Raw genomic sequence first — 19,452 nt, 5'->3', positions numbered from 1 at the left:
TGATTAGGAGTGTTCTGTGTGGTGGCCTAGCTGAATTCATGCCATCGAAAACTCTCTGTGTAAGGTCTGTAAGAAGGGTGTTTGTGGAGTGTAGTGGCCTAAAGCCATGTTGTGACTGGGCTAGGGGAATGTGAGGTGTGACTAGTTGTAGTACCAGTCGTTCAGTGACTTTAGAGGGGGTGCAGAGGAGTGATGGGGCGATGTAAGGAGGGTAACGTGGGGTCTTTGTTGGGTTTAGGGACAGTGATGATATTGCCGAGCTTCCAGATGTTGGGTATTATGTTGTGTGAGAAGCTGTAGTTTGATATGTTGGTGAGTGCTTGTATGCCTTGTGGTCCTAGGTGTTTAAGGTGAATGTTGCTTATGTTGTCTGGTCCACAGGCAGATGAGTGCTTGAGGTTATTAATGATGTGCTTCGTCTGGTTGTAAGTGATGACCTTGGCTCTTCTTCCATGCTGGTGGTAAGGGGAATGGAGGTGGTCTGCTGTACTGTCTTCTTCTTAGCGGCATATGAGCTCCTTGTACAGCCTCAAGTGTTGCTCTATGTCGTACGTCACCACATCGCTCCCTGCTGGATTCAAGTTCTTGTCCTGGATGTATGAAATTGTCTCATCCATTATTGTTAGGAACTCCTTCAAGGTCTTGACATCCAGAACGCAAAGAAGCTTATCCTACCCGCTGTCTTCACCACCTTCCTGTGCCTCTGCCACCCATTCCCTTAGCTCAATGAGCTTTTCTATTAAGAGCTGCTTGGTGGCTGTCCAGGACCTCTTGCACATCAGCCTCGTCGACCTCCTCAAACCCAGTTTGTGCGAGATGCCAAGGATTTCACAGCGGTTGTCCTCCACCGTCAGGAGCCCTGTTAACCCGTGGATTGTGAGCCACCGCTCAGGCTGGGTAGTGCTGCGATGTGAGCCACAGCTTAGGCTGTGCTGGCTGTGCATCACCGCTAACTACTCCATCCCTACACAAACTTATGCATGGCGCTACACAAAGACGGACAGAGAGAGAGAGAGAGAGAGAGATTTTTTCTTTTCACCAGATGATGCCCTGGATGTTTATCTTCAAGTTTATTAAAAAAAAAAAAAAAAAAAAAAAATCATTTTTTTCACATCACGGGGTGGGATAAAAAAAGGTAATTGCACAATCCAAGGGTTTAGGAGTTGCCACACTCTTGCCATACTTTTCTCCACTTTGCTCACCCCTAGGCTCCCCTGCTGCCACACCCCCATGCTCCCCAGTCGTCACAGTGCCACACTCCCCTGCTGCCTAACCATCATGATCTTCCTCAGCCTTACTGCTATGCTCTCCCTCAGTCTCACCACTTCACTCTCCCTTGGCCTAACCACTTCATTCTCCCTTGGCCTCACAACTTCACTCCCCTCACCTCCTCCTGAGGATCTGGAGTGATCATCAAGGCCCTCCAGTTGTCCCTCAGACTCGGGGAAGACCCTTGGTGACAACTCAAATCAGCCTAGGACATACTACAGGTGGGTGGCAGAGGCATTTTTTTTTCTATTTTAGTTTTTGTGGTCCTTGGCTCCTTTCCTATCCCTACTAAACCCATGTTGTACTGGCTTCAGCATGCTACTGTATAAGCTGTTATGTGATAGATTTTCACTTGACATAACCCCATTGTGTTCCGAGTTGTGACTGTTTGTAATGCTGCTACATTTTGCAACTTTTCAGCCAAGCTGGCAACACAGGCACAGCCCCGCTCAGCTGGTGCCAGGTAGTCTGGGCCTTGTTTTAATGGGCAGTGTTGGTGACATGTGGGTGGCAGGGAGCAGCAGGCAGCTTGAAAAATTAAAGTTTCCTCAATGCCATCAGTTGATGCCATTAAAAGTTGCTTTAATTCAGCATGATTTTTGCTTTGTTGGATAATGATGGACGTCAGCTGACTCAGTGTCAGGTAATCAAAGTATTACTGTATCAGCAGTGAACAAGAGCAAGAAAATTTCCAACCCAACTCTCTCTTCACCAAAGACACTCCAACATCCACTACCCTACTCTATTTTTTTCATGACACCATCCTTATATACATACTGAATAACTATGGAGATGTAACACATCCCTGCTTCAGTTCATCCAAATCAAGGACTCACTTGGCTCAACCTTCACAAACATTGTCATCCTTGCACCTTCAATACATATTCTTGACAAGTGCTGCACAGTATTCAGGATCTTAGTGAGACAAACTGGTTTATGGTTTATTTTAAAATACCATGCACGGGAAATGCTCATACAGTGTTAGTAATCTGATTTCTTATAGTCTCGAACTCTGCCGCCAATCATAATTTGTGTCTTACACTCCTCGATGACAGATGTGAGTTTCTTGAGAAGGGGGTCTATGAAAGATCCCACCCACTCCTCCACAGTGTCTTCATACACCACCTCAAGCAGCCAAGGGATCAGATGAGTTCGTAACTCACTCAGGTTCTCTGCAACTCTGGGGAAAAGAACATCAGTCCATACCTGCAACACCTCTACCTTTTTTAATCACTGAAAAAGATGTAGTTTAGCTTCATAATAAATACATAGTCCTCCTAGTCCCTTTAAAAATTTATATGTATGATGGCCATTATCAAGATGAATTTCTTTCGAGATGCCTATATACATTGAGTTAACCATCCTGAGGACTTAGGGTGAAAGATCAACAAATAACATGATACAAAGCTGACCAGTTGTGTGCACTATGGTGCAAAATAATGGTCAAATACTGCACAGAGTCTGATGAAATAGGGATGAGTGTATAAACAGATGATGGCTGTGTGGCTGACCTAAAGTGAGATGAGAAGGCAGAGTTCAGGAGCATCCAGTGTAAAAGCACTGTCACACAGGTTTATTCCAGTGGAAGATTGCCAGCAACACCAACTGGGCACAAAATTAGTGAAAACTCAGCTAAAATTGCCAAGATTTTGGTGACACAATCATGTGATTCCTATGTTGCTGATTCTTGGCAACACTGTACTTCAAGGTGGTCACTGATCCACCACCTGTGACATTTTTTGAGGCTGTAGAGTGGAGAAGTAGTTCATATTCCATAAGCTGATGACTTCATTATACTGTACAGGCATTTCCCGCTATATGATCCATTGCTAAACAATGCCCCGCCTTAGCGATGTGAAAAAATTAACACCCTACTTCGCCTATCGATGGCCAGTCCCCGGTTATCTGATGGGTTTTGTTTTATTGAACCGATTTTGATGATATTTTAGACTTAAATTTTGTATTTCAGTTGATTTATAAACTGTTTCTAGACTTAGAGTAATGTGTTTTAGTCACAGGTGGGGTGAACATTGTCATTTTGCAGTACAGTTTACTAAGCCTGATTTTTTCCAACCTTCCAGTTTTCAGACTTTACTTGTTGGTTTTAGTGAGTTATTTACAGGTGTCACGCTTAGACTAGCTTCTTTTACAGCTGTTAGGCCATTTACATTGGCTTTTAACTTGATTTTGGGCTCATTTGGGTGGGTTTTGGACTTGGTTGGGGGCGAAACCCAAGGCTGAAAAACGCATCCCATTACTTTACATGTTCAATCTACCCCGATATATGATACCCCGTCTAATGATGGGTTTTTATCTAACCAACTGCATCGTTAAACCAGGGTATACCTGTAATTAGCATTGTGGCCAGTGAAATGGTCCACACACTCATTCAGGCTTCCAGATCCTGACCACATCAGGTATTTTTTTGTATTTTTCTTTAAAGATGCATTTCATAATACCTGTCAGAATGATGCTACAATTAAAAATTTTAGGCCACAAAGACTCTTGAATGTGTGAACCTTCCTCATGTTGCCTTTAAAAAAAAAAAAAAAAAAAAAAAAAAAAAAAGTGGGCCTTGATTTGGCTGATATGAGGGGTCAAGTGTATACAAAAGTTAAGTACTGAACTACACTCACTCATTGACTTGGCTCATGATGTTCTCCACTTGAACTGGATTTGTGAAGTTCCTGGATCTTAGATAATCACTAAACCAACCCAACATCCTGAAAGATAAGAACAATCTACAGTACAGTACAGCATAGTAACAACTACAATGTACTCAGTGCAGTATTATAAAAGACCAGCAAACTTGCTCACCTCATGTGTTACTGGGACTTTAAGCTATGAAGACTACTACAAGATTCCTCAACACCCTGACCTACTTGATGCCAACTCCTTTAATCCAGCAATGTAATTTTTACATTTTATTCCTATTTCCAGATTTTATTTAACTTAAATGTGGTAGGTGGTGGTGCTCACCATCCACTCACTCAATGTAGTGCTGCTCTTGGGTGTCTGCCCTTTCCTCTCCTCCATCCTTCTTTCCTTCCATCCTCTTCTGTCTTGCTTTCCTTCATTCTTTCCTTGTCCTTCTGCCTATGGGTGACTTTACACTCCCTCTTCTGTCTTTCATTCCTTCATTCTTTCCTCTTCCTTCTGCCTGTGGGTGACTACACTGAATGACAAGCCAAAAGGCTTCCTGTACACCTGGAAACCATTTACTATGCTGGGTGGTAACCATATAACCAAATTTTGGTGCCTGGTGGTTTAGTGGGTAATCAAGGCGCTCCAATCGGATTGAGCCAGTGAAGGCTTATATCCCAGGGGTGATTGGAGTTTATTGCTCACATAATGCCACTCAGGGATGTGTGAGCCTGTCACTCTCATCTTAAATGTCAGGACCAACTTGCCTAGCCCCGTGCTCCTATGCTCCTCATGAGGCAATGTAGGATTGGAAAAAAAAAAAAAAAAAATCTCTAGTGAAGGGATTAATTAACGCTATATCTAATCCCATGACTGACATGACTGAAAATTCAATAGTTAGCTGAGTAAAAGCTTTGGAAATAGTGAGAATAAAACAAGTATTACATCACTGAATTGCGACCGTGGTCCCAAGCTTTTCTGAACGTAAACCCAATGGAGTGCAGACTGAAGTTGCACTTCTGCAGTTCACCATTTTCCTCTGCGAGGACAAGGAGGAAGTTGAGGGATGCTTGTATAGTATAACCAGAGCAGCAGTGCCTCCATGTGAAAGTGTCCCTCTCCAGCACTTATCACTGGGGTAACATGGTTAAATAAAGTTTTACTGTCAAGGATAGATGGTGGCCACTTAACTCTTTCCAATGGTACTGTAAAACTTGGAGATTTTAGTACTGTTAACAACATATGATTTTTACTTATGTCATGAAATGCTCGGTACTGTAAACAAGAGCAATGCATGCTTACATTCTTCTTGTTCTGCTTGGAGAAAATTGATTAAATCTCTGTCATGTTTATTATCATTCTACTGTAGCTACCTACAACACCTATATTCAATAATTTCTGAATGTAACAATATTCCAGTCCATCCAACCCACTCCTTGTTGCCCACAATACCCCTTCTTCTCCTCTCCCCCTCACAAACAGCCTCTTTTCATCACCAATGCTGTGCCTCACATAATGCTCATCTTTACTGGAGGTACCCATTCTGCCCTGTCCTGTGAATCATCACCATCCCAGGCCATCCTGCCAACTCTCTTCCATCCACCTCACCCAGTGAACATTAGATATCTCAGTAACCACAGACCAAATTTAACTAGGACTACAATATCACACAAGAGCCAGACTACTCATACACGATGTACACTTCAGTCATACTGACAGACTTTTTTGGCAGCCATAATGGATTTTTTTTTTTTTTTCCCCAAATATCCCCAAAGGAAATGTAGTGGTGGAAAGTGAGGATATAAAAGATGCTTGGAGAGCGCAATATAACCGGTTGCTGAATGAGGAGTCTGACTGGAACAGGGAAGATTTGGAGTCAGCAGACCCAGCATTTGGCCCCTGACCTTTGATTGATGTTGCTACTGTGAGCAGGGCAATCGGAAGGATACGGTTGGGGGAAGGCTGTGAGTGTCTGGGTTGACTGTTGAAATGTTGGTGGCATAAGGATATACAGGAAAGGGTATAGTTAGTGACTTGATAAATTTGACTAAACATGGTGTGTTGTTCCACATGACTGTTTGATAAGTGTGATTGTAAACGTGTATAATGAGAAAGGTGATGACCTGGTGAGAGGAAATTGCAGAGTCATAAAACTTTTGAACCAGACAATGAAGGTGATGGAGTGAGTTCTGGAAGGTATGACAAGGCGAAGAGTGAATATTAATGAGATGCAGTGTGGATTTATAGGCCAGGCAAAGGGACCACTGATGCAATAATCACTGTCTGACAACTACAGGAGAAATATGTAGGGAAGAAGAGGGAGCTGTTCATTTTGTTGATTTGAAGACAGCCTCTGACAGTGTTCCTAGGGAGGTGGTGAAATGGGCACTGAAAGCTTATGATAAAAGAGTGGCTGGTTAGAGTGGCTATGGCAATGTATGAGGGTGCTTGCACCTACGAGAGAGTGAATGGCGATTTGTGTGATGAGTTTTCTGTGAATGTTGGCATGCACCAGCGGTCAGTCTCTAACCCCTTATTATTTATCATGGTACTTGAAGCTCTCTCATGTGACTCCACAGATAGAATCCCATGAGAGATGTTGTATGCTGATGACTTGATGTTGGCTGCAGAGAATTAGAGGGAGGCAGAGGAAAGGTTTACAAAATGGTGAGATGGAATGGTGTACAATGGTCTGAGAGAAAACACAGAAAAAACTAGAGTGATATCTTAGGTTGGTGGCAATACTGTAAAAGCAGAGGGTGTGTGGCCACATGCAGTTTGCCACAAGGGTGTGCGAAGTAACTCCATCTCATGTAGTTTTTGTAATAAGTGGATGCATAAGGGATTGTAGTGGTATTAGAAGTTGGCTACAAAATAATGCTGATTTCATGTACAGTATGTGGTGTGTTGGGAAGAGCATGCAGAGATTGAGAGATGTGAAAGGACTGATGTTGCTGCAGAGTCTGTTGAGTGTGTGGAGGATTTTCATTATTTGGGGGACATGTTATGTGCTGGAGATGGGGCTGGAGCTAGCGTTGTGGCTACGGTAAGGAGTGGTTGGATGATGCTCAGGGAGTTGCTGCATCTCCTGACACTGAGGGAACTCTCCCTCTGTGCAAAGAGATTCTACTATGCAGCATGTGAGTGAACTGTAATGCTGTATGAAAATGAGACCTCAATAGTAGTAGAAAAAATATTCATAGGCTCAAACGTACAGAAATGGCAATGATTATAGTAGGACTCGCGCACGTTTGCGGCTGTGGTGTGGCCCGCACCTGTGTACAGTGTTGCCACGTTTTCTATACCATTATCTCTCTCTCTCTCTCTCTCTCTCTCTCCTGGCGGGAAATGTGAGCCACCCTGAGTACTTCTGATTCTTTTATAAGTTATTTATAATTGTGCTTTCATTTGTTAATTTGGTTTTGTTATATTTAGTGATGCCGACAATGCATTCAATGCATGTCCCTCTCCTGCCTCTCTCTCTCTCTCTCTCTCTCTCTCTTTGTAGGGAAGCTATCTGTCAAGGCCACCGACTGGGTGTGGAAGTGTTGCCGCTCGCAAGTGAATAGTTTTTTTTTTTTTTTTTTTGTTCACTTCGGTATTGGCATATGCCTACTATTTTGTCCTACATATTAGCTTATGATTATAAATGTGATTAGTCCTCGCCCTTAAAATTATGGTAAAAGCCAGTAAATGTGAGCATTTTTCCCAAGCAACACCTGTACAAGCTATGGTTGGGTATACGGAGGGGTACGTAGTTTATTTTAGGCCAGACTGGGTGTGTAAGTGTTGCCACGTTGAGTACACCACTTCCCGTCCAATCAGCGAAGTTAAGCAACGTTGGGTCTGGTTAGTACTTGGATGGGTGACCGCCTGGGAACACCAGATGCTGTTGGCATCCCTACGTGTCAAGTGGGGTTGGTGGAGGATTAGTGCCCCTCCCTGTAAAACAATTAACTCTAAGCCCTTGACCACCCCGTTTGGGATACATGGCGTCTGGCAATGGATGGATGGATGGGACTTTGGATATTGGCATATTTCTTCTTTTTTCAGGCTCATTATCTTATATCCATAACTGTGATATTATTACCCACCTTAAAACTATGCTAAAAACCATTAAAAGTGACTACAATATCTTTTAGCAACACTGTACAATATGTATGCCATGTTTCTGTGTTACTGTATAAATATTTTATGCATAATAAGATTACTGTTGATTCATCCATCAAAATACACAAGTGTAAGTTTTATTCATCTGAATTTATCGAATTTGTGATGCCTTGTACATAAATAGCTTCCGTTTCACATCGCAAGTTGGGGAAACGTGGCACCATTGTACACAGGTGCGGGCCACACCACAGCCGCAAACGGGCGCGAGTCCGACTATAGATGTATGTGTAGTGTCCTTGAATGAGAGGCCTGGGATGGTTAGGACTGCAACAGAGGAGTTGAGAGGAAGGAGGTGACTTGAATGTATTAGTGTTGTTAAGAGGAGAGGTAGACTGAAATTATCTGGGCAAGATGAGGTGAAACATGACAACTGGGTGTGGAAAGTGAGAGGTGTGAATGTCAAGGGTAGGGGTGTAAAAGGCAGACCAGCAGAGGCCTGAGACAGTGCCATAGAGTGTGACCTCAGGGATAAGGAACTGAATAAGGAGGCTGCCAGAGACTGAGAAACATAGCTCTCGTGAGGTGACCAAATCCAATGCATGCAAGCAGGTTGGAGCCTTTATAAACATAGCAAATGAAAATCATTCTATACACCAAGCTGGCATTTAGCATAACCTTTCACAGGTATGGCCTGAATGAATATAACAAACTTGAAAGGACCTGAACTACCATATCTTATACACCACTGGACTTACCAGGTTGATTTTGGCACAGTCCTTCATAAGTACGACCTACATCAGTGTTGTCCAAACTTTTTGCCTGTTGTACCCCTTGTTACCATCTTCTACCATTAACCCATGGACTGCGAGCCACAGCTCAGGCTGGGAAGCATCGCGTTGCAAGCCACAGCTCAGGCTGTGCTAACCTTCCAGTGGCCGTACATCACCGCTAACTACTCCACCCCTATGCAAATTTATGCATGGCGCTACGCAAAGATGGAGAGAGAGAGAGAGAATTTTTTTTGTACCAGATGACACCCTGGATGTTTATCTTCATGTTTATAAAACACAAAAACTATTTTTTTTAAATTTTTTCACTACTCTCCTATGCAAACTTACGTGTGGTGCTACGCAAAGACTGAGAGAGAGAGAGAGAGATTTTTTTTTCTTCACCAGATGATGCCCTGGATGTTTATCTTCAAGTTTATAATAAATAAAAACTGTTTTTTTTTTCCATTGTTTGTGCACCACAGGGTGGGATAAAAAAGGTAATTGCATGTTCCACGGGTTAAGTACCCCCATGACTAACTAAATTCAATATTTGGAAGGAGAATGCAAGTTATATTAAAAGTTCACATGATGTGAGTGCTGAACAATAAATTATTATTCAGTATAGTAAAGAAAAAAGACTAATAACATAAAAATGCTTGAACATTACTCACAACTCATTGTGAAATGGGGGGGTTGATGTTCACTGATGATTTTTGCCATTCTGGGCAGTAGAAAGGCTACTGCAGTGATCAGGCTTTGTTCCAGGTTTACATTTAGTTCATTTCTCTGTTCTGACTTGATAATGCTCACTGCAGAGAAAGATGCTTCACAAAGGTAGGTAGACCCAAGGGGCAGAAGGTTATCCAAAGCCTTCTTTCTTAGGCCGGGGTGCTCCTTCTTTATACAGCTCCAAAACCGTGTGAGGGTTGAATTTTCCTATACCAGTTTAAGGCCATGGTCTGAACACACTTTTAACAGTGCTTCCTGAAGGCAAATGAGGAGGTGAGTAGCACAAGGACTTATATGCCATCGCAGCAAAAATCGAGTTAAGTATGCCATTGTCTTTTCCCATCCTTCCTTTATCCCAGGAATGTGTATCTGAGGCCTTGTGATATTGGCAATATGGTCAAAAATCCCACTGAATGAAGGTAACTTTCCTTCCCTGTGGCTGGGGGCTGCCTCTCCTGCCGCCAGAGTATAGGTACAAGGTCGCATATCTCAGTGGGGTGACATTACGCTATCCTATTAGCTAGTTCAGCCACCACCCAGTGAGTGCATGTGTTTCAAAACACTGGCGAATCACAAAGTGAATCTAATTGGCAGACCAATCACTATGCTTGGTCTAGACCCTCTCTGGGTTGTTTGTTGATACTCCCGGCTGTTTTCTCCAGTTTGGCAGCATTTCTGACGGACTGTTTTGCTTCCCTCGGTGTTTCACGATACTTTGCGCTTGTTTACTGCATAATACCCATCATTAATAAACTAACACTTCTATAAAGAAACAAACACATATCTTCTCCATTACTGTTTGCGATGCTTTGTTCATTCTGTGTTTTTATCATTACTGATATTCATAATGGCTGATTTCCTAGTGTTATGTTCTTTGTTCATTATTGATTTACCAGTTTTTTGTTTGTTGGTGTTGTCCCAAATTTGTGTTTATTAGTAAGAAACACATGAAAAACAGGCACTAACACACAAATAAACTTATTCTGTGTTGTTGTAATTATACTGGTGAACAATATTTACCTGTTTATAGAGTACCGGTACTTTCACCCAATTTCATCCCCATGCATGCAAGTGCAGAATTTTATGATACACACAATAAAACTTAATATCTAAAATTTACAGTGAAACAACCTCCACATTGCTATTCCTAATAGTTTTTACACAACAGTTCTCCAACTTTAGAGTTCATTTACTCATTTTTAAAATATGGCACTTAGGGCCTTGTGCTAATCATCTCCTCAAATGGGAAGCTTCTTATTATTTTCAGATAGGAGGAATGGATTTCCAACCCAATCCAGCTGTACAGATCTCTAATATATGCCAGAAAAGTAAGATTTAAACGCACAGATAAGGTTGGTCAAATCGTTTTGTTTCGTTTTTAAAGGCTCCAACATGCTTGCATGTGTCGGCCTTGGTCACCTAATGGCGGCTCTCCACGCTGCACGATCCATTGCAGCCTCCCTGTTCAGTCCCTTAACCCTAAGGTCACACTTAATGACCTCGTCCCATGTCTTTCTCGGTCTACCCCTCATAACCCCACCCCCAATATTAACACTTCTCACCTTCCTCACCCAATTATCATCCCCCATCCTCTCCACATGTCCAAACCACCTCAATCTACCTCTCCTCATCACAACACCAATACACTCCAGTCCCATCCTACCTCTCAACTCTTCCATTGTAAACCCAGCCCCTCCAGGCCTTGGACGCAGGGATGCACTGCACATCCACCTAATCATTGTCATTTCTGTACGTCTGAGCCGGTGAATATCTTCCTCCTTCACTGCCCAGGTCTCACTGCCATACAGCATTACACTCCTAACACACGCTGCATACAAAGACCCCTTAGCACGTAGGGAGAGCCCTCTCAATGTCAGGAGAGGCAAGAGCTCCCTGAACTTCTTCCAACCACTTCTCACTCTAGCCACAGAGCTAGCTCCAGCCCCACCTCCAGCACACAACATGTCTCCCAAATAACAAAACTCTTCCACACACTCAAGAGATTCACCAGCAAGTTCAATCCTTTCACGTCTGACAATCTCCACCTGCTCACCCCGGCACGCCGTACACATAAAATCAGCATTATCTCGCAGTCTACCTCTGATACCACTACATCTCTTATGCACCCATTTATCACACACACCGCACAAGATGGAATTACTTCCCACGCCCTTGTGGCAAACTGCACATGGCCACTCTCCCTCGTCTTTGACAGTACCGCCACCAACCCTAGATATCATCACTTTTGTTTTATCTGCATTTACCCTTAAACCCTTTTGCCCCATACCATCTCTCCACTTCCTAAACCTTTCCTCCGCCTCCCTTTCATTCTCTGCAATCAACACCAAATCATCAGCATACAACAACTCCCACGGAAGTCCGTTTCTAAAGTCACGTGAAAGGGCTTCAAGTACCATGATAAACAACATGGGACTCAAGACTGACCCCTGATGCACACCAACATTCACGGAAAACTCATCACTCAAATCTCCATTCACTCTCACCTGGGTGTGAGCACCCACATATATGGCCATAACCACCCTAACCAGCCACTTCTCCAAGCCAAGCTTCCTCATTGCCCACTTCACCATCTCTCTAGGGACTCTGTCAAAGGCCTTTTCCAAATCAACAAAAACAAAATAAAGATCCCTTCTCCTACCAATATATTTTTCCTGAAGCTGTCGAACAATGAATATGGCATCAGTGGTCCTCCTACCTGGCATGAACCCGAACTGCATCTCATCAATATTCACTCTTTCTCTAATCATACCTTCTAAAACTCTCTCCATTACCTTCATTATCTGATCTAAAAGCTTTATACCTCTATAATTTCCTCTTTCCAGGGCATCACCCTTCCCTTTATACACATTTACAATTACACTCTTCAGCCAATCATCTGGGACAACACACTCATAAATAATCCTATTTAGCAGGTCAGTGACTAAACTCACCCCTATATCGCCTGAGGCCTTCAACATTTCGGCAGTCAACCCAGACACACCTGCTGCCTTCCCCACCATCATCCTGCCTATTGCCTCGCTCACAGTAGCAGTATCAATCAAAGGCCAAGGGCCAGACACTGGATCTGCTGGCTCCAAACCTTCCCTGTCCCAGTCAAACTCCTCATTCAACAACCGGTTATAATGCTCTCTCCATGCATCTTTAATATCCTCACTGTTCACCACTACCCTTCCTTCATCATTCTTCACACACTGCTCACCTATGATATCCTGATTATCCCTCTTCACCTGACCTGCCACCCTAAATATATTTTTCCTTTCCCCATGATTTAGGTTATCAAGTAACTGTCTCTGTGACTCAGACTCTGCCCTGTATACCTCTCTTCTAGCCCTACGCTTGGCAGCCAAATATTCCTCTTTGCTACCACCCTTCTTCCATTCCCGGAAAAGCCTTCTTTTCTCCTTAATTGCAGCTTCTACACCCTCATCCCACCACCAAGTTACTTTATGTCTTGGTGGTCCTCTTGTCCAGCCGCATGTTACATCAGTAACTCTCAAGAAATTGTTCTTGAGGGCTATGTACTGTTCATTAACGCCTCTGTCTACAGCTCCCTGTTCAGCCACCACTCTCCTCAACTCGCTATAGAAGGCATCCCTTACTACTTGGTTTTTCAGCTTCCATATTTTCCTCCTAGGTACATAAGTCCTCTTTTTCATCACTTGTTCTTTAAGCACCATATCACAAATCAACAGTTTGTGCTGCTGCACACACTCCTCACTTCCTCACTTCAAATGTACCACAATAACTGATTTCAGTGTCTCTCTCTCATCATTGTTACTGGAAAAATATGCATCTGACAGAGAAAAACATGTACAATCTTCCCCTGAGCATATCTCCTTCCACAACTCTATTTTCTTTTGAAAACCACCAACTTCATTATGTAAGTTGAGAATGTATCATTTCCCTACACAGTCAAATTTAACTCATTCAGTTTGCTACATATGTCTGCAAGATATGCCAGTTGTGCAAGTCATTTAGTGTTTTCAAATAATGCAGCAAAAGGAGATCCATGTTCTGATAAAAAGGAGTCTACCTCATCTCGCAACTCGAACAACCTAGCGAGTACCCTCCCTCTCAACAGCTAGCGCATCTCTATGTGCAGTAATAGCTCTGTGTGCTCAGACCCTATGCTTCTGCACAGTCTGCGAAACAGGTGAGCATTAAGTGGCATTGACTTTATAAGGCTGATTACTGTAATCTGATGCCATCACTCAGTATCCTGTGCAACTCTGAACTCATTTTTTTGGATGCTAATGATTCTCTGTGAATAATGCAATGAGTCCACCTATATCAGGATTTTCCATCTTAATCCATGCAACAAGTTCCTTCACTTTCCCGGTCAAGGATGCAGCGGTGTTTGTATACACGCTAATGCAGGATTTTCAACTAAGGCCCTGTTCAGAGAAGAGCTGATTAATAACACTGGAAATTGCTTCCTTGGTTGTGTGGTCTAATTATTTGCAAAAAAGTACATGTTTTTTATATCAACTCCATCAACGTATCTCACAAATGAGACAAGTTGAGCCTGCCCACTGACATCAGTCAATTTGTCCAGCTGAAGTGAAGAAGACTGGCTTGATTTCAGCTTATTCACAACTTGAGCTTATTCACAACTTGATCAATAATATCTGTACTCATTTCATTTACCATTTGAGAAACAGTTTGCTGTGACAAAGGAACAACCTTTAGTTGTCTGCTACCTTTTTGTCAAGCACTTTTTCAGCCATAACAACTGCAACTGGCAATATCAGTTCTTTAGCTACATTAAATGGCATTTTAGCTTTAGTAACTAATAAAGATACAGGCAAAGATGCTTCCAAAGCTTTGGTTGATGTTGTAGAGGCATTCTTCATTGTTGTCTGGGAGCACTTAAAATCAGAAAGTTTTCTTTTAAAAAACTCCATCGGTTTGCCAACATGACAGTGATGTTTGTGTTTAGGTGACATTGGAGGTAAGCTGGTTTCATACTACTGTTGGCCAACATCTCCCCACAAAAGAAGCAAAAAGCTTTCGGAGGATCACAATTTTTAGACGCAAATCCAAAAAGCACACAATCTTCCCTGTATTGCCGATATTTAGGTAGATGTGTTTTCTTTTTCTTTACAGCTGCTTGATTTCCTTCACTTGCATTGCTGCTGTGGCTGCTACAGCTATCACATTTTAATAATCTATCCATATTTCTTGCTGTTAAAGAAATACAGTAATTGTGTCCATAAGCTTACAAGTGAATTTGAAAATGGGATGTTCACACTTTCATTCCAAAGACAAAAATGAGCAAGAGTGACTCAAGTAAGGAGCTCCGCACTGTTACTGTAGGCGTCCTGTCCCGTTTCCTCTCTCTCCCACCTAATCACATCTCCCCTCAATTTCTTTCTCATTCGTCTTAATTCTTACTCTGTTCTCTTGTCATTCACCTAAGTTGGAAACTGTGTAAGTATTGTGGTTATTCATTACCGTATTCTACATTCTTAAACAATCATCCACCAACACATACACATGCTCAGTGAAGTTATGTACTAATTCAAGATGCCATATGACCTACAGTACAATATATATCCATAATTCTTGCTGTTAAAGAAATAACTGTGTCTGTCAGCTTACATGTGAATCTGAAAAAGAGATGTTCACGTTTTCAGTCCTATGACGAAACTGAGCAAGAGTGACTCAAGTGAGGAGTTCAGCACCATTCCCGTACGAGTCCTATCCCGTTTCCTCTCCCTCCCCCCTACTCCCACCTCCCCTCACTTTCTTTCTTGTTCATTTTAATTTACTCTGTTCTCTTTGTCATTCACAGAAATCCAAATCTCTCCCTCTACTGACATATCCCCATTTTGTTTTCTTGGTTATCATTTCCTCATAAAATTCCATTACAAGGGTGGTACCTGTTGTTACATCAAAACTGAATTCGCAGTTAAACTACTTTGAACTTCACTTCAGCTAATTTTTATTACTCATTATATAAACTAAATTATCTAAATATCACCAACTACAGTACATCTGTGTAGTTTATTGCTCCCCCAATGCTTTGTCACAACCCAGCATATTTGACTCCATATCCACAAAGTTGACTAAGCTTAACCTCATCCTTACCACTGAAATTACTGTTTTGGGTGATTTTAACATTCATAATGTAGAATGTTACTTTGAGGGGGATTAGTGTCCTAGCTCAACAGGTTGGCTTTTTATTTTTTAAAGCCTATGGTAAGACACTTTCTAAACAGACCTCGAATGTGTGGTTTGCTATGTACTGTGCTTTATGATGGGTAATACTTGGGAGTGTTAAGCAGGATATGAACAACCATGCATTGCATCAGTGTGTTCTTAGCAGACATCATGGCATCAGCAGCTAATGATGATGACATTTAATTTTTGATGAAAAAAACAAAAATCAATTTATTATTCATTATGAAAAGAAGTGTTTCATGCTACCATGTGCTAGTCTTGTTTATCTGATAGATGCTGTATATATCTGCTGATGAAGCAGCTTCTTTGGAAGGCAATCTTTGTTACAAGCCAGGGATGTGTTATAAATTATCCTCACTTTTACCAGAAAATGGCATTCATATTGTTTAATAGGGCTCCAAAATGTTTGCATGCATCAACCTAGGTCACCTACTGGTGGCTTTCCACGCAGCTCGATCTCTGGCAGCCTCCCTATTCAGCCCCTTATCCCTGAAGTCACACTGTTCTTTTACCATTTACAGTACAATAATCAACTTCAAAGGAAAATATGGAAGTCTGATAAACAAACTCTGTTATTTACAGATGACTTGCCACATTAAAAAGGAATGTCAAATAAAGTACCCTAAAACTAGGACTTGCACTTGTACTGCTCTTGAAGCCAAGCCAACCATCAGGCAGCAAATACAGTAGGATCTCGCCAATAACGTCTAACTGGTGCTAGAAAAATGCCGTTATTAGCAAAAACGTTATTTGTGTGACATTAAAATACATGTATAAAGGGTTTATTGGTGCTGCCACTCCAGGACTTTTATCTAATTTTCCCACCTGGAGCCCTCCTATCACTACTTTTTTTTAGCTGAAATAATAAGAGTAGTTTTTAATTCATCATGAGTAATATAAAACTCATCTTAAAGGAGTTATGGGGTGTTTGGTATGACGATTGTTTCAAGGCTTGCGCATGGACGCTACTGCAGTGTACCCCCTGACCCCTTGCTGGCCTCATCCCCACTCCTGCCTCACACGCCATGGTCACCCACTTCCATCAACACTTCATCAAACCCCATAAAGTCAAAATCTTCAGGAAAGTCCCCAGTGACATCATCTACTCAACCCTGCTCTGTTGTTCTACCTCGGCTGGCTAGCTCTGTGAAAAAGAGTGAGTGATGAGTGACTGATGGCGGACATTCACTCGATTGTGATACTGTTTCTGGTATTTTCTTGAAATCTGATGTACAAGTCCAATCATCAGTCATTAATTCTGATGGCCGCTCTTTCTCTTTCTCAGCAGACTTGAATTGTGACTGGATTGCCAACCAGGCATATTTAATGGCTGCCAATGTTGTATTATTCCATGCATTGACGAAGAAATTTACGGCCTGTTGAATGTTATATTTCTTCCAGAATGCAGCAAGTCATTATGTTGGGGATTGCAGGTATGCCAGGTGGAGCAGGTGAGTTCCATGGGGCTGTGGAGGTGGAGGGGGAGGCAGATTGTGAGTCAGGTAGGGCAGTGGAGGTGGATGGCACGGCGGTGGGCGAGTCAGGGGAGGTGGGGAGGGGAGGATCCTCCATCTCCTCCTCACTGCTGCTCACATTTTCGGCAATTTCCTTCATCTCTTCTTGTTTGTCTGTTTCATTCCTCATCTTGTTATGGACATATTTGCAGTATAACAATTGGCATTCACAAAATAACTGTTATTCAAGTGAATCCAAACGTTATTATAGAAACTGGGTATCTATTCTAACTTACCGTTATTGCTGAAAACGTTATTGTCGAATCGTTACTGGTGAGATCCTACTGTACTATTTTAACAGCCGCTCCTGGCACCATCTGTTTAACTAACAAACAAGTGAAATGCAAGGATACAGATATTACTGTACAATACTTATGGATGCATGCAAGACCTACCCTTCAGAGTTACTTATTGCCTGGTATTTACAGACAAAGTTGGACCACATCTGGACACCTACATACACCTTGTGGCCTGGGAAGTTAGCTCCTTGCTCCACTACTTGTGGCCTGGAAAAAAAAAAAAAAAAAAAAAAAAAATGATTGACTAGAAAATCTGGGTCCAGCAAACACTGGACTTTTCTTATGTAATATACTCCTATAATACTAATGTGCCATAATCGGTTAATCAGTTTACTTACACTACTTAGAACATGAAAAATAACAGTCACTACTGAAACCAACTGTTATCACATACATGTATTAAAAAATAATTTAATTTACAAATTACCTTGGGAATGGTAAAACATTAATGCGGTGCGGAAAACCCAATGCCTGTGACACATAGTCATGGTCACTCTCAGTGAAGGATCCCTGTGTTAAGACTCGCAAACACAGGCACAGGCTGGGCAGGGCAACAGGCAGCAGTTCACATAACACTGCATAGTGATCATATCTGTGTCCAGTAAGATAATACTTTTTATAAATTTTAAGTTTGCAACTGAACTCACAGGTCTTTAAATATAATACATACCTAAATGTTCCAGATTATAATTTTATTTTCATATGTAAAATCACTCACTTCATTAAAAAAAAAAAAAATACATGAATCACAAAAAAATATTTTAATGCAAATACATTTACTAACCTTTGCCAACCTGTGAGGGCAATACCTCTAAAATTCTTTATCTCCCCTTTATTCTCTGATAAGACCCTTTTCCAGGTCAGTTGGTTATTGATGTGGTGCTGAATAGGTGGTAAAAACTGAGTACTCCCAGTAGCACCTTTGAAAGCACTTGCTGTCCACAAGCCTTTAAATATAGATGAGTATCTACTGAATATATCTGAAAGGCAAAAGAATTATATACAGTATACAGTCCAATTACCATAAAAAGCACAAAAGCTTCTTTACATGCAACCTGTACTGATTAGTATATCATCTTCTAATAGCTTGGCTTCTGAAAATTCTACTCATTGTACAGAACAGTGATGATGGGATTATTTTCAATATTGTGCTACCATCATCTTACAGTGCTGTACTATACTAGGCGTATCCATCACTTTATGCATAGGAATTTTCCACAATTAATACTCTTGACACTAAGGACTGAGGGAGAAGCACAGTATTTACTTACAAGTGTGTGTGTGTGTGTGTGTGTGTGTGTGTGTGTGTGTGTGTGCGCGCGCGCGCGCATGTGTGCGTGCGTGCGTGCGTGCGTGCGTGCGTGTGTGTGTCTTCTTACTTATCTTACCTAATTGTACCTTTACAGGAATAAGTCAAGCTTGTACTGTCCCATGTATTAAATCATTTTTATCACACATATCCTTAAATTTATGAATAGTTGGGCACACACTATTTCATTCAGTAGTGCATTACACTGACAAATTGCCATATTTGGGAAACTGACAGCTGCATGCATGGCCTCCTGACATCCACCCACTGAATCCTATCTTCCTCATGAGGACAGGGTCCACCTGACCAGGCTGAGATGTAGGCACCATCCAGCCCTCTTAAGCTACCAGAAGAGGCTGGATGACTCCGTTGCTGATGCCTGTCCAGGATGTAACACAGCACCCCATACTATTAAGTACATTATGGAAGACTGCACTGCACACAATCACCTACGCCAACAACACAACATACACTCCTTGAGAGCTCTGTGGGAAAGCCCGGTCACGGCCATGGCCTTCCTAAAGGGCTCGGGGCTGTTTGACCAGACTGCCTAGGGAACAACTACTACTACTACTACCTATACAGGGCAACTGCGCAGTTTAACT

The 19,452-nt window shown here is 42.0% G+C and overlaps 1 protein-coding gene and 1 pseudogene across 1 annotated transcript in view; one reads left to right on the top strand and one right to left on the bottom strand.

The window, feature by feature from the left end:
• Nucleotides 1-2,204: 2,204 nt before the first annotated feature.
• Nucleotides 2,205-19,452, bottom strand: part of LOC145399971 (hexosaminidase D-like) — a 54,293-nt gene continuing 37,045 nt past the window's right edge. Inside the window, exons 8-12 of the mRNA XM_080272466.1 lie at nt 18,323-18,518; nt 17,966-18,130; nt 17,635-17,745; nt 3,906-3,992; nt 2,205-2,449 (exon numbers count right to left, since the gene is read on the bottom strand). Of these exons, the coding sequence (XP_080128592.1) occupies nt 2,251-2,449; nt 3,906-3,992; nt 17,635-17,745; nt 17,966-18,130; nt 18,323-18,518 (758 nt within the window). The 3' untranslated portion in view covers nt 2,205-2,250. The remainder of the gene's footprint in view (nt 2,450-3,905; nt 3,993-17,634; nt 17,746-17,965; nt 18,131-18,322; nt 18,519-19,452) is intronic.
• Nucleotides 7,691-7,810, top strand: LOC145400339 (5S ribosomal RNA; annotated as a pseudogene).

Source organism: Coenobita brevimanus, chromosome 51, assembly GCF_032717465.1.
Source record: "Coenobita brevimanus isolate Jiangsu-jjx chromosome 51, ASM3271746v2, whole genome shotgun sequence".
NCBI lineage: Eukaryota > Metazoa > Arthropoda > Malacostraca > Decapoda > Coenobitidae > Coenobita > Coenobita brevimanus.
Note: the sequence above shows the minus strand (reverse complement) of the source record. Positions and strands in the feature narration are given on the sequence as shown.